The following is a 14,398-nucleotide window of genomic DNA, read 5'->3' on the forward strand; positions in this document are numbered from 1 at the left end:
AAACCAGGATCCTTACACCAGTACTTGCGTATGGTGCCACCTGCACTTAACCCGCTGCGCTACTGCCCGACTCCTCCCCGCCTTTTTTAAATTTTTGGATAGAGATAGAGAGACATTGAGAGGGGAGGAGAAATAGAGGAGAGAGAGCCCTGCAGCTCTGCTTCTCTGCTCAAGAAGCTTAGCCCCTGCAGATGGAGAGTGGTGGATGGCTTGAACCTGGGTCCTTGGGCATTATGAGCTATATACTCTACCAGATGTGCCACCTCCCAACCTCAGTTTATTCTGTCCTAAAGTTACCCAGCACCTGGTGAAGAAAATTTATCCAACCCTTGACCAGCTGGAAGCTTATGCCCTGGACATACTCAAACACCCCAGTCCATTGTGACCATCCCTAGAGTTCCAGATTGTTGTCACTTTTCACAAGTGATACTAGCAACAAGTGATGATTTGAATGGGACTGTCATGGCTTCTGGATTACCTGATCTGGTGGGAGAAACAGTGGCATTCCCTCAGCCACTGGCTGGTTGGTGTACACTGACCATCACATATCACTCTGGTAGAACTTTTGGGGATAGGTAGGGGTCAAGTGGCAAGAAGACCCCCTCCTATAGCCCACCCATTTTCTTAGGATTTTTGAGAACCCAAGGATTTCTGAGACTGTTTCTTTCCTTCCCTTAAAAGGGTGGCATATTCTTGGAAATGACAGGCTGATTTGGGCAGGTCTTTTCCTTGCTGATGCTGAGCACAAGGCTTCTGAAGTAAGGGAAGAAGGGTTACCATCTCCACCTGAAGTGAAACTCTGCTCTCTTTGCAGGCATAGAGCAAGGCAGTGGCAGGAGCAAGCCTGGGCACTAACCACTGCTTTCTCTTTTCTGACAGTTCCATGTCCATCCACTGGCCGGCCTGCTCCCTTGGAAGCCATGCTTGGATACTGATAGCTATGTTTCAGCTCGCTCTGGATCTGCCCTCCTGTGAATCCCTGAGCCCTGGACCAGATTTCCGGCTCCTGCCACGACCGCCCAGCCGGCCACCCCGCCTGTGGAGTTTTAAGAGTGGACAACCCGCCCGGGTCCCCACCCCTGTGTGGAGCCCCCGGCCACCCCGCAGTCACGGGCAAATGCAGAGCCCTCGGGCCAAACGAGCACACAGACCCCGGGACCAGGTGGCCGCCCTGGTGCCCAAAGGAGGGCTGGGCAAGCCCCCAGCTACAGCCAAATCTAGTCCCTCTCTGGGGTCCTCCTCGGTATCCCCATCTGCCACGGCAGGCAGTGGGGCCCCCACGGACCAGCAGGCACTCCTGAGAAGGGGCAGAAGGCACCTGCAGGGTGCCAGTTTCAACAACTTTGACTTCCAGTTCCAGGGCAGCAGGCCCACCACGGAGACTGAGTTCATTGCCTGGGGACCCACGGGTGAGGAGGAGGCCCCAGAGGCAAACACATTTCCAGGCCTCTATGGCCCCACCACGGTCTCCATCTTTCAGACCCAGAAAACAACCGTGGCTGCCACCACCACCACAACCACCACAGTCACCCTGGCCACTTCTACGACACTGCAGACTAAGGGGGCTACCGAGCCCCTGGACTCTGGGAGTAGGTTCCCTTTTGGGGTTAGCATAACAGAGCCTTCCACCAGTCCTGGCAAAGACAAGCCCCCAAGGATTCTGGGGGAGACCTCAGGTATGCCCATCTCTATTCTGCTTTGAGTTTGCCTTAATGGTGTGAATTAAGATGATGGTGAGCTGGGCTTGGGTGAGGCTGCTCTGGAGGTCTCTCTCTTTCTCAACTGCAGAACCTAAGACAAAAAGGTCTGGGAGCTTGGAGTGGGACATCAGGTAGAGATGCAACAGTGTTTGTCCCTGAACTTGCACAGGAGAGAACCTGACAAATACAAACTGTACTTGAGAGGGAGAAAATCAAGCCCTTCTGCCTACAGGGAGAGAAAAGAGAGAGCTTCTCTTCTTAATACTGGCCTAGAAGTGAACTCTGTGGTGCCCGAGTCCCTCCAAGCACAGGACTCTATTTTTCCAGAGTGGCGAGACCTCATACTTGGGAGTAGCCTGGGATTGAGATGCAGGTACAAGCCTTGCTACACATGTAGTCTTCAGAAACCCTTTAAAGATGAGCCCAGATTTAGGAATTACTATAAACAAGAGACAGGAGAGACAGAGACCTGGCATGAGACAGCACTGCCCTTCAGTGAGATGAGACTTTTCACACTGCCCTGGGATGGGTGTGCCTTGGAGGATGGAGGATGGAAGATATAGTAATGGTCTCCCACTCAGATTTGTGATTCCAGATCTATGTGCATGGCCACCATTTCTTGTGACTGAAATGTTTATTCCCATGCAGTTTTGCTTTCTCCTCCAGAACCTCTGCTCCAATTGCTTCCAAAGTAGTAATCCTTGTGAATCCCCCCGGCTAAAGGCATTCCTTAGCCATTGGCCACCAGCGTGTGTCCAGCTTCATGACACCACTTGCTTCATGGATCCCTGTGTTCTACTCTCATCCTGAAGTTCACAAATCACATCTGTACATATGCATATCCTGAACCACCAGCAATATTTACTACTTTGGTGAAATGGGATGCAAATTTTAGCTATCAAGCAGATAGTATGGGGTGGTACCATGCATCCTCTGTACCTTCTGCTTGCTTCCACATATCTCAAATATCTGGTTGCTGGGAACCCACACAGTCCTCTTCTGAACCCCAAGGGGTAGGGGAATGCATCCCAGTAGGAGCTGTCTGCAGCTCCTGTGCCATCATTGGCTCTCTTCCTCCTGGTGTCTGCAGATTTTGTACATGGGCAGGCAAGCAGACCTCAGTCAGCAGTTGAACAGGTTTTCACAGAGTGGGTGGCTTTTGTTCTGTGACCTACTTCCTTCCTTCACCTGGACAGGAGAAGTGCAATTTCTATTCTGAGAAATTCTTCCCTAGAGAGCAACATGTCTGTAAAATCAAACTGTTTTCCTGCTGGCAGGGTCTGGAATGGGGGCCATGAGCTGGGGAGCCTAATGAAGTGGGGTACAGGGCACCCCATGTAGCCTCCTCCTGGAATCTGCACACACAGGGCCTTCTGTTCATCATCTTGATGTCAGGCACCCACTACCAGTTTGCAAAGCATGTGATTTTGCCTCGATAAACTCATGAGCCATCATCATAATGGAATTTAGTGAAGCACTCATTTACTGTCATCTCCTCTGCATATGTCACTTACTATATAGACATTGGTGAGAAAACAAGTTTCCATTTATTCCAAATTACATTTGCTATTACTAATGTCAAATGCCCAGGACCGCATTAGAAGGCTTAGCAAATTAATTCACAGTACATTGGATGCTGCTAATCCAACTCGACAGATGCTTATCTTGGAAAAGATTTATGGTTCTTCATAATATAATCTGGTGGTAGATTAATTTGTTGAGCAAAATAAATTTGAAGAGTGAGTAATATGTGTGCTTGCATTTAATTCATTGGGATGGTGAAAAGGGATACATAGCATCCTCAGCTTCTAGGCCAAAGTACAGAAAGGGAGGAGAGGAGACACTAGCTGATTCTCCCAAGTGGCTTTGTCAAAGTGCAAAGTGTTCTGCATAGGAATACATGCCCCTGTAGCACTGAGAGACTAAGCACAAATCCTTTATGGGCCCAGGTCAGGAAAACTGTACTGTCAAGTTGTCCAGATGGAAGAGGCTGGAGGGCTAGACTGTTCCAGATCCCCATTATTCTGCAGTCATCATCTGTAGATGTGGGTGCCTGACTATTTGTGAATGGTGGCTGTGTTTCATACACCTAACAGAATTCAAGGTGGCAGATGGTCTTGAAGAATCTCAGGACTGCAATCTTGGAGGCTGTGCACAAAGGCATTAGTGCAACAACTAGAGCTGGTCTCTAAGCATGTAGCTGTGTGTTCTTCTCTTGGCGTCACTTTCTCCAACCACAGAATTATACTTAACAATCTTACTTTTAGTAGTTGCTGATAATTCAATAAGTCACCATGGGACACAGAATCCAGTGCCTGGCACCTGGGATCCTCAGTGCCTATTCTTTTTATACCCAACAAGAGTAGCTCCATACAGAGACTGCAGGGGAAAAACAGACTGTTGGAGTGCAAGAATCTTTCCATCTCAGATTCACCCAGCTCTTGCCCCATCTGCTAGGACTCCCCAAATCTGGATGAAGATTTCATAACTAATTTCTTAAGTCAGTTCTTCTGTCCAATAACTTTAGAATGAGATATGAGGGAACTATGAGATTTATTTTTGCTCCCATAGAGAAATATTTGGGAGTGGGATGTGACTTTTTCTTGTCTGATTGTATTACGGGTCTTTCTGTGTGTCATAAGGTCAGGTAGTTGTTGATTTGGGTGCTCTGAAAGCCCTTGGGAGACAGCATTGTAGAGAACAGCTGTTAGAATCATCAAGGGCCCCTTTTGCAAGAATTTTGCTGCACATAAAATGATTAGGAAATTGATAATTTTAATGTATCTGTAAAGAGGGTCACTGTCTGCCTTCAAAAGCCTACCTTCACCTTGACTTAACTGTGTGAATTTGGGCAACTTGCTTGCCCTTTCTGTGTCTCAGTGGGGATTAGAGAATTAACTATCTCATTATGTTGCAAAGATTAAGTAAAGTAATACTTGCCAAGTGTTCAGCATCTGGGCCATAACTGCTAATGGGCCCAGGCTTGCTGCTGTGAAATCTGATGATAGTGATGATAGTGGTGGTAGCAGTGATTACAGTGGTGGTCCTAATGGTGGTGGTGTTGATGGTGATAGTGATGCTGATGCTGATGGTGGTAGTGGTGGTGATATCATGATTATGGTACTGGTGGTGGTGTTGATGGTGAAGTCATGATAGTGATGGTGTTACTATGATGGCAATGACAATTGTGATTGTTCTCATTATGATGATTTGTTGCTTCATTGTCGGGTCATTTGATGAGGATTGTCTGACCTTAGTCCTCCAAGCAGATGTATAGATGACACTATCCTGGGGCTGTTTGAGATGGAAAATAATCTGACTTGGGTTCTTTGAGGCACTGAGCTCCAGCCTTACACAGTGTTGGCAGAGGGTAAATATCAGATGGGTCAGGGGTTCACTTGAGGTCCAGAGAGGAGAGCTCCCCTACAGTTAAGTGCCTTTCTCTAGTGACAGCTCTTTCTGGTGATGTTCTGAGCCTGGAATCACACAGCCTCCCAGGAGAACTACTGAAAGTCATTTCCTGGGCTTTTATCTTAAAACTCATAAAGGGAGCTGTGGGGGTCCAAACCAACTGGCTGTGGTTGCTGCTTCTGCCCACTGGGAATCTCCTGGGGCATGAACACTAGGCATGCGGTTTATGCTCGGTAGGGGCGTCCTGGACTTGATGTCCTTGTGATTCTCCAGGCTGCTCAGATACATCTGGAGCTTGCCTCAGCTGTCCATGACCTCAGCTCTGGGAAGATGCCCTGTTCAGAGAAAGCCAAGAAGCCCCCTCACCAGAATCCCCTTGTCATTTAAGCTTTGTTCTCATTTGATTCAATCATGTAGTCATTTTACTTGGCAGCTCAAGGATGCAGTGGCTCAGATGTCATCTCAGTCCTGTCTGGTAATTTTTACATTGCAATGCACTCATGCATTTCCAGGGATGATTTCCAAGTTGCTCTGTCCTTGGCACTGGGGCAACCTTCAGTGTCCTTTAGGTTTGTCCCTCTGCAAATAAGAGGGACAGGCCAGTGCTCTAGTGATCAGCTGACCAGCTCAGCAGAGCAGCCTCAGGAACAAGGCACAGGATTTCTTAAAAAGTAATTTCTAAAGGCTAGACTCAGAGTGGAATGGAGTTGGGAGCAGATGAAGTAGGGAGAGGCTGTTGAAATGCTGAGCCCCCTTTAATTAACTCGCTGGGTGTTTGCTACCAGGGAAGTGAATCCATCCTTAATTTAGGGATATTTGAAGCAAATGACTCATGAACTTCAAAAGTTTTGAGTGGCTTAATTGGGATAAGAGCATTAATGAACAAATGGATTCTACTAAACATCCTTAACTCTGAAGACTGCAAGCCTGGTCTGCAGGGTCTTCACTGGGACTTTCTAAATACACATGCTGTCACAAATCTGGCCAACAGTGGTTTCAGAGGGTGACCCATCCTAGCTATAGGCAGGTCGGCATGTGTCTGCTCATCTCTCTCTGGAGCCATCTATCCCCCTCCCTCACTTTCCTGGTCTTTTGCTGAGCCAAGCTATGTTCACACCAAATGGATAAATGAGCCCAGACTCATTAAAGTCAGCTCTGGAATCTTCTGGAGATAACTCCATCACCATTTTCCCTTCACATGCCCCTTTCTAAAGCTTGTTGCATTTTGTTCTTCTTATACTTCTGGATCTCCCCCGGGTCTCATTCTAAGAACTTGTCAGGGAACTGGAAGGTTTTTTTAATTCCAGCATAAGCACAGTGCCTATCTACCTTGGAAATGCCGAGTTCTTATTCTTCCCAAACCCTGGAGGGCTGCAGGAGGAGGCTGTCATTGATACTCCCAGCACCTTGAAGCATATATCCTCTGAGAATGAATAGCAGATGGCTGCCTCTTCATGTAGCAGGGATTTTCAGGAGAGACCCCTTGGATAACATACTCCTTTACACAGTGCACTTCATTGGGTATTGGGCTGAGAACATTTCCCTTAGTCAGCTGATTGAATTATTGCTTCCCATCCACTTGCAGAGGAATTATCCTAAGCATTGAAGTTGAACATTAAACAGGGCATCATTTTTTTTTTTAACGTGAAGATTCTGCTTGACTTTCTGGCTTCTTGATCAGCTGTACAGGGAGACATCAGCTCCAGACTTGGTGATGAGAAATGCATCTTTCATGGATGACATGTGGTGTGGAGACTCCAGCCCCTTGCCTTCCTTTCAAAGAGTTTTAAAACCTTTTGGAGGAAGCAGCACCAGTAAGGGCATATGGTTGCCTAAGAGAGCAATGACAGCTGAGACTCGGTGAGAAATGCCGCAAAATTTACTGGGTAACACCGTTGTTTATCTGGAAGCAGGGGTGCAGTGTGGAGGGGTTCATTCCAGGCAGAAAGAGCTGACCAGGCTTCTGGGGTTATGGCAGATAGGGGCAATGTGCTTGAACTAGAAGACTCAGTTGGGTGGGAATCAGTGGGTGGCTGGCTGGGGTTTGAGCATGGAAGGGGAGGCAGAGCTCCTGTAAGCCCAGAGGCCCACCTGGGAAAGGGGGCCTGATTAGGAGAACCAGGATGTATTTTCCTTGTCTTTAGAACAGATAAAAACCTTTGAGGATCTATCCTCTATTTCTAGAGTGTAATAAAAACAGGAAAGATGGGGCCAGGTGGTGGTGCACCCAGTTGAAACCATAAATTACCATGCACAGTGACCCAGGTTCAAGCCCTCACTCGCCACCTTCAGAGAGGATGCTTCATGAGCCTTGAATCAGGGCTGCAGTTGTGTCTCTTTCTCCTTCTCTATCTCCCCCTCCCCTTCCAATTCCTCTGTCTATCAAATAAAATAGAAGAAGGAAGGAAGGAAGGAAGGAAGGAAAGAAGGAAGGAAGAAAAGAAGGAAGAAAAGAAGGAAGGGAGGAAGGAAGGAAGGGAGGAAGGAAGAAAAGAAGGAAGGGAGGGAGGAAGGAAGGAAGGAAGGAAGGAAGGAAGGAAGGAAGGAAGGAAGGAAAGAAGATGGCTGGCTGGCTGCTAGGAGTGAGCAGTGGTTTCATAGTGCTGGCACTGAGCCCCATCTGGCCTTGGTAGCAGTCCTCTGCTGTGTTTGTCTCTAGTGAAAGGAAAAGGCTGGGAGCTCTACTTCTGTCTTCCTGGCTTCAGCAGTCTGTTTTGCAAACTATTGGTGAGCCCTGCAGCTCCTGCCCATGGAGGTGCAGGCAGCTGTGACTGGATTCTGAGCTGCTTTTTCTTGGGCATGAGAAGCTTTCTTTCCTTCAGATGTGAAGGGGACTCCTCCACCCTGATCAGAAGCAGCCCACAACACAAGCTTAAACAGAACCAACATGAACACAACAGGAGCCAAGGCCTTGCTCTTGCCCGTGCTGCATGTAGAGTCCAAGAGGAGGCTCTCTGCTCCCTAGAGGTCATGTCCAGAGACTCAGCCGAGATCATGAATCAGAAACCTGATGAATGTGTTCTGTAGTCCACTCCTCAACCCGCCGTTAGGAAACAGTTCCAAAGAGTGAAATAAAGTCAGCTTTTTCGGAAGTCCCTTTCAGCAGAGGGGATGCTGAACAGAGTGCCTGAACCTCCCCAGAGATCACTGACTACAGGATGTGTGTGTGTGTGTGTGTGTGTGTGTGTGTGTGTGTGTGTGTGTGTGTGGGGGGGGTGGCTAGAAAGAGAGAGAGAGAGAGAGAATGAATATGATATGTCCTTGGCTCAGCTGTGATGTCAGGTCTCAGGCTTCTCTGTCCTCAGTGCTGAAAATACTTCCTTCTGGCAAGATCTTTTGGGGCATGACTGAGCTCAATGTGAGGCTACAGAAGTAAAGGACAGCAGATGATGATGGCCTGTCACAGGGTGTAGAGACAGACTAACTTAAGGCTACTTTAGGGTTTCTTTTGCTAGTGCTGGAAGTGCTGTTTGTTTTGTCCCCTGGATATCTTTGTGGCCCCATTAGGACCACATCTGTCCATTACCTGAAGTTTCTCCTGAAAGGCTTTGATTCTTTTTTTATTATTTATTTTTATTTATTAAAATGAAACACTAACAAAAACTATAGGATAAGAGGGGTACAAGTCCACACAATCCCCACCACCAGAACTCCGTATCCTATCCCCTCCCCTGATAGCTTTCCTATTCTTTAACCCTCTGGGAGTATGGACCCAGGGTCATTATGGGTACAGAAGGTGGAAGGTCTGACTTCTGTAATTGCTCCCCTGCTGAACATGGGCTTTGTCAGGTTCAACCATACACAGCCTGTCTCTCCCTTTCCCTAGTGGAGCAGGGCTCCAGGGAAGTGGGGGCTCCAGGACACATTGGTGGGGTCGAAACAAAAACCAAAAAACTAGTGTAGTCATGGGATATTTGGAATATAACTAAAATAGGACTACTCTCTACGAAAAAGAGAACCCCCAACTCTTCATATGAACTATTTCAGCCTTGAGTTCATAATTAGTTAACTATTTGTTTGACTCTATATGTTAACTCTTTTTTCAGCCACCAGGTTCCAGATGCTAACATAAGGCCTTGATTCTAAGCTGCCCAGTCAGACTCTCCCAGAAGCTGCCGGAGGTCTGAATGAGGTCTCATTAATCAGAAAGGGGACCGGTATGGTCAGTGGGTGCTTCCTTTGGAAGGGGCAGACACCAACCCCATCTCCCAAATATCCAAAATATTTCTCGCCCTCACCTGGGGTTCAGTGCTTGTCAAATGAATCCACTGCTCCTAGTGGCATTTTCTTCTTTTCTCTTTATTTTTCTTTCTTCCTTTCTTTTTCTCTGTTACCATTCTTCCTGTTAGTAGAGACTGAGAGAAACTGAGAGGGAAGAGGGATAGAGAGGGAGACCTGAGGGAAGACCTGAGAGGGAAGAGGGATAGAGAGACAAACCTGCTTCTTGAAGCTTCTGTCCCCTGCAGGTGGGAACCAGGAGCCTGAACCCAGGTCCTTGAGTATGGTGATGTGTGTTAGGTGTACCACCAGCAGCCCCAGCACTCCTCTGCCTTGGTCTCCAGGTTGCTCCAGGAATCTAACCTGGGGGGCCCAGATTTTCCTGAGTGGGGCAAGGGGTCAGGACCCAGCTTCCCTTACTCTCAGCCAGTGCTGATTCTGGACTCTTGGGGACCCTCCTCAACTAGCACACCTGTGACATAAAGGAATCCCTGCTTCTGGGAGGGAAAGGGGGTGGGACTTCCTCATTTAGTTCACCTTCTTGGCCTACAAAAGTGCTCCAAGGATAACATAATCTCCCCACTTCTCAGGTGATGTACCCTTTCTTTCTGCAGAGTCCATCAAAGAGGCAGCCAGACTAGAGATCCTACCTGGGATGGCATATTCTCTAATGTAGGCCTCTGCCTAGGACCAGTGGTGGAGCCCACAGGAAAGGGGGAGCAACAACGGGGTACTTACTATGACATCTCTGCAGAGAGCAGAATACCATTTTTTTATCTGGTGGGAGCAGGGAAGACTGTGGACAGATGGGCTAGGGAGAGGGTGGATCATTAATGAACTTGTCCATCTGCTTTCCTTCCTGTAAATAGCACCTACAGTGAATGAATAAAACCAGCTTCTTGGCCTGGAATCTGGCAAGTCTTTCCTGTCTCATGGCATGTGAGGGGTTGAGAAGTGGTGTCACTACAGGTAACCATGCAGCTCAGAGTATAAAGCTGGGCTAGGTGAGGGATCTACCTAACTCCACGTACCTTGCCCAGGTCCCTCTAAGAGCTATGGATTTGAGTGGGAGCTCAGAACCTCAGAAATCTCCCTCAGCTCAGAACCTCAGAAATCTCCCTCAGGATGTCTGCTGGTCTCTCTGCCTGCCTGTGTACCAGTCCCCAGTTAGTGCCCAGGAATCATGTACCCATATCAACTAGAGCTGCTAAATAAAAGCCCCATGAGGTAAAGAGAATGAGGATTGGGTGCTTCCTTCTTGGATGTCTCCCTTGGGCTCCCCAGGTAGCTGAAATAATCATTCTCCTCTCTGGAGTTAAAGATACAAGATGAACTGAAGTGTGGGAAGGATGGGTCCTCTGGTGGCTGTGAAGGTAAACTCCTCTCCATGCCTTCTCCTTCCCATGTCTTCTCTTCCCCTGTGGCAACTGTCTTTGTGTCTGAATCTCTCCTGACCCCTTAGGGATAAGCATCACACTGGATTAAGGCCCCAACTAATCTACTTTGCTTTACCTTGATGGTCTCTGAATCCCTCAGATCAGGTTGACTTCATATATACTGAGATCAGGGGCTAGGCATCTTTTTTGAAGGGGAAACTATTCAAGCCAGTGCACTTGTGTTTGGGTTTATGGACCCCTCCCCCAATTTCTGGATAATCCAGGAGAGTCTCATCTCTCTATCCTTGAGTTGTATTTTTTTTTCTCCATGGTACCAGAAGCTCTTGCACACATAGTGTCACTGCTCAGACTCTAACATCTCTGGGTAATAAATTCAACCTTAAAAGTATCCTCTTCCTTCATGCTCCAATGGTCAGCTAGATACAACTTTTGTCTCTTGATAAAGAAACCTGTTGAAAGATGACTCTTGGGGGCCTGGTGTTGGCTTACCTGGGAAAGCCAACATGTTAGCCTTGTGCAAGGACCCAGGCTCAAGCCTTCCAGCGGGGGGAGCTTCATGAGCAATGGAGCAGGGCTGCATGTGTCTTGCCTCCCCTTTTCTTTGACTCCCCACCTCCTATTCTCACTCTCTGTGCATGTGTGTCTCTCACCTTTACTCAGAAAGAAATAAAAGGAGGAGTCACTGGGAGTGGTGGAGCTCCTTCAATAACTGGTGGTAGAAAAAAAGTTGTCTCCTGTAGACTTCACAGGAGCTCAGCCTGAAGGAAGAAGGCTGAGGGAAGAGGGCTTGGACATTGCTTGTCAACAGTAGATTCCTCACCCAGAGCAAGAGAACCTGGAAATTTCCTTGGGACACCTGTGTATGATATAACTTCTTATTAGAGGAGGAAAGGGAGAAAGGACATCTCTGTTGCTGTGAGTCAAGATTTGGATTGTCATATATATATATATATACTTTATTTATAAAATGGAAATATTGACAAGACCATAGGATAAGAGAGGTACATTTTCACACAATTCCCACCACCAGAACTCTGTATTCCACCCCCTCCCTTGAAAGCTTTCCTAGTTATCTCTTTGAGAGTGTGGACCCAGGATCATTGTGGGGTGTAGGTGGAAGGTCTGGCTCCTGTAACTGCTTTCCTGCTGAGCATGGGCATTGGCAAGTCAATCCATATTCTCAACCTGTCTCTCTCTTTCCCTAGGGGGCAGGGGTCTGGGAGGACACATTGGGTGAGGTCATCTGCCCAGGGAAGTCAGGTTGGCATCATGGTAGCATCTGGAACCTGGTGGTTGAAAAAGAGTTAAGATAGAAATCAGAACTAATTGTTGGATAATCATGAGCGTAAAGACAAGAATACTGCAGATGAATATTTGGGATCTCCATTTTGGAAAAAGCTGGTAGGTCTATTTTAGGTATATTCCAAGAGGCCCATAATTTTACTAGGTTTTGCCTGAGCCTGATGCCTAATATGTAGGTTGACCCAGGTTATTGTCTGAGGAGACGGTGTCATAGTTGTAAAAAGGACTAGGAAGCTGGATCAGGGAAGAGAGTAGTTTCCAAATATAGTAAAAACATATAAATATTGTTAACTGTGACTGTTTTGTTTTTTGATGTCTGATGTTGTCCTTAAGTGTGGCTTTGGATGGTGGAATGGAAAATGGAAAGGGACTATAATCTAGATGAGACTTAAAGAAGAATCTTGACAGAACAGTCTGTGGGGCTGCTCCATAAGCAGACATTAACCACGGCTTTCCTACCTGGTGCCTTGAAGAGTGGTAGTGACAGGAAAGTCCTCACCATTATTTTTCCTTACACAAAGCAATGTGTAAATACAGGCTCCACTTCTCCTGCTGGATTTCATCAGTGCCTGGAGGTTGCAGTCTCTCCTGCTTACCAATATGGTGCCTCCTTGCTTTGCTGCCAAGGCAACTTGAGGTCCCTGAACCCCATTTTCAGTTTGTTGCCCACAGAGAGTACATGCCTCCTTTAGAACAATAGTCAATTCTTTCCTTTGGTGATGAGCCCATACCTACTGGGAAAAGTCAACCAGATTGTAAAGGAGACCAGCATTTCAGAGCACCTGCCAGGGCCTCCAAGGGTTCCTAAGGAAGAATAGATACTTCAAGTATCCTGAAGCCTCTACTAGTCCCCTTCCTCTTGTTTTGTAGTGAGTGATCCCACTGCCTGCTGATTGGATTGAACTGTACCTGCACTCTTCCTTGTAGTCTAAGCAGGGAGGATGCCCTTCTCCATTGGGTAGCCTTTCCCAGTCTCCCTCAGATAAGACTGTCCAAATTAAAACAAACAAACAAAAATGCCATTTTTATTTTATCATGAAAATATTTATTTTTCTTTGTGTAAATAAGTAACTGAGGTGATGACATGTACTCAGATTCCTTTGCTGTAATCTCTGGGCAGAGCAGGTGCCCACCTCTGTCATTTAAAAGCACTATAGGAGTTAAGAAATGATGGGCTGTACACTTGCATGTGTCTATCCTGCCTCCATAAAGTCATGGATGAGGTAGCCAGGATTAGGGGCCTTAAAGCCCCCACCAGCAGCTTGCTGAGAAGATTCAGTTCTGTCATCAACAGAAACTCATCTTTAGAGACAGCTTGAGAGAGAGGGAGAAGCAGGTGGTTCAAAGGCCCATGAGCTGATAGCTGAGCAAGTTAACATATGGAGCCTTGAAGAGCATGCTTGTCCTGAAGTGGGGTGCTATGTACCAGGAACTCTAGAAGGATAGGGACCCACAAGGCCCCAGCCTGCATGGGACAGACAGTCACAGAGACACCCATGCAGAAGCCACACTAGGCCCTGTGACAGTGCCACTCCCCTTTTCTCTTGTTCTGACCCACCTGGGACACTGTGGCTCCCCCAGTACTCATCTGGGAGGCTTAGAGGGGAGAGTTGTGCCACCCGCAGTGCTTCGCTGTCCATTCCCATGTCCCCTTTGTGGAGCCCAGGAGGCTTTCAGTGGCGATGACAGAGAAGGGATGCCTGCCTCCTGCATGGTACCTGTGAGTCCATGGAGACAGGGTACTAGTGGACTATGTCTTCAGGTAAGCAGCTCCCCCATGAGGGAACAGATGGGCTTGCTCTCCCACTTGAGGCTGATGGTGTACACTTCCACTTGCCTCTGAGGGTCAGATTATCAAGCTTTCAACCAGAACCCCTGCTTGTCAGGAACCCCGAAAACACAGGAGTGGGGACTGCTACTCTCCCACTCTCCCCCTCACCCCAGCCTGAGGAGGAAACTAAGTAGTTGTTGGAAGACCCCTGGCATCTGAAAGGCAAAGGAGGCCCTGCTGGTCTCCTGATGCAGGAATGTTCATTACTGGCATATCACCTAGTCTGATGTGGACAAGACCAACCTGCAAGAGTAGGGGATGGGGGAAGAACTGGCAGAGGCTGGAGAAAGTCCCACCTGCCCTCCATTTTTGTCTTTGCTAAACCCCCTCCCTAGGGAGTCTGAGGAGCTTCACCTGCATCCTAGACTGAGAAAACGGTGCCCTGAGCAGTTGAGGCTTCCAGGGAAGGTCCCTCAGAAGTATGCAATGTTTATGACTAGCATTGAACACACGTGAGAGGGTTACTGTCCAGAGCCCCAAGATGCCCACATAGGTGCAGACAGAAAGAACACAGGGGTGAGGTAACCAAAGACCTAGAG

The 14,398-nt window shown here is 47.7% G+C and overlaps 1 protein-coding gene across 2 annotated transcripts in view; it reads left to right on the forward strand.

Annotated features, from left to right (window-relative positions):
- The window catches only part of AJAP1 (adherens junctions associated protein 1), a 126,870-nt gene that overhangs the window by 70,136 nt on the left and 42,336 nt on the right, over positions 1 to 14,398 (forward strand). For both annotated transcript variants that reach the window (XM_007527244.3, XM_060201316.1), the window contains exon 2: positions 880 to 1,676. In XM_007527244.3, the coding sequence (XP_007527306.2) occupies positions 880 to 1,676 (797 nt within the window). The remainder of the gene's footprint in view (positions 1 to 879; positions 1,677 to 14,398) is intronic.

The sequence above is a fragment of the Erinaceus europaeus genome, chromosome 11 (genome assembly GCF_950295315.1).
Source record: "Erinaceus europaeus chromosome 11, mEriEur2.1, whole genome shotgun sequence".
In the NCBI taxonomy this organism is placed as follows: domain Eukaryota; kingdom Metazoa; phylum Chordata; class Mammalia; order Eulipotyphla; family Erinaceidae; genus Erinaceus; species Erinaceus europaeus.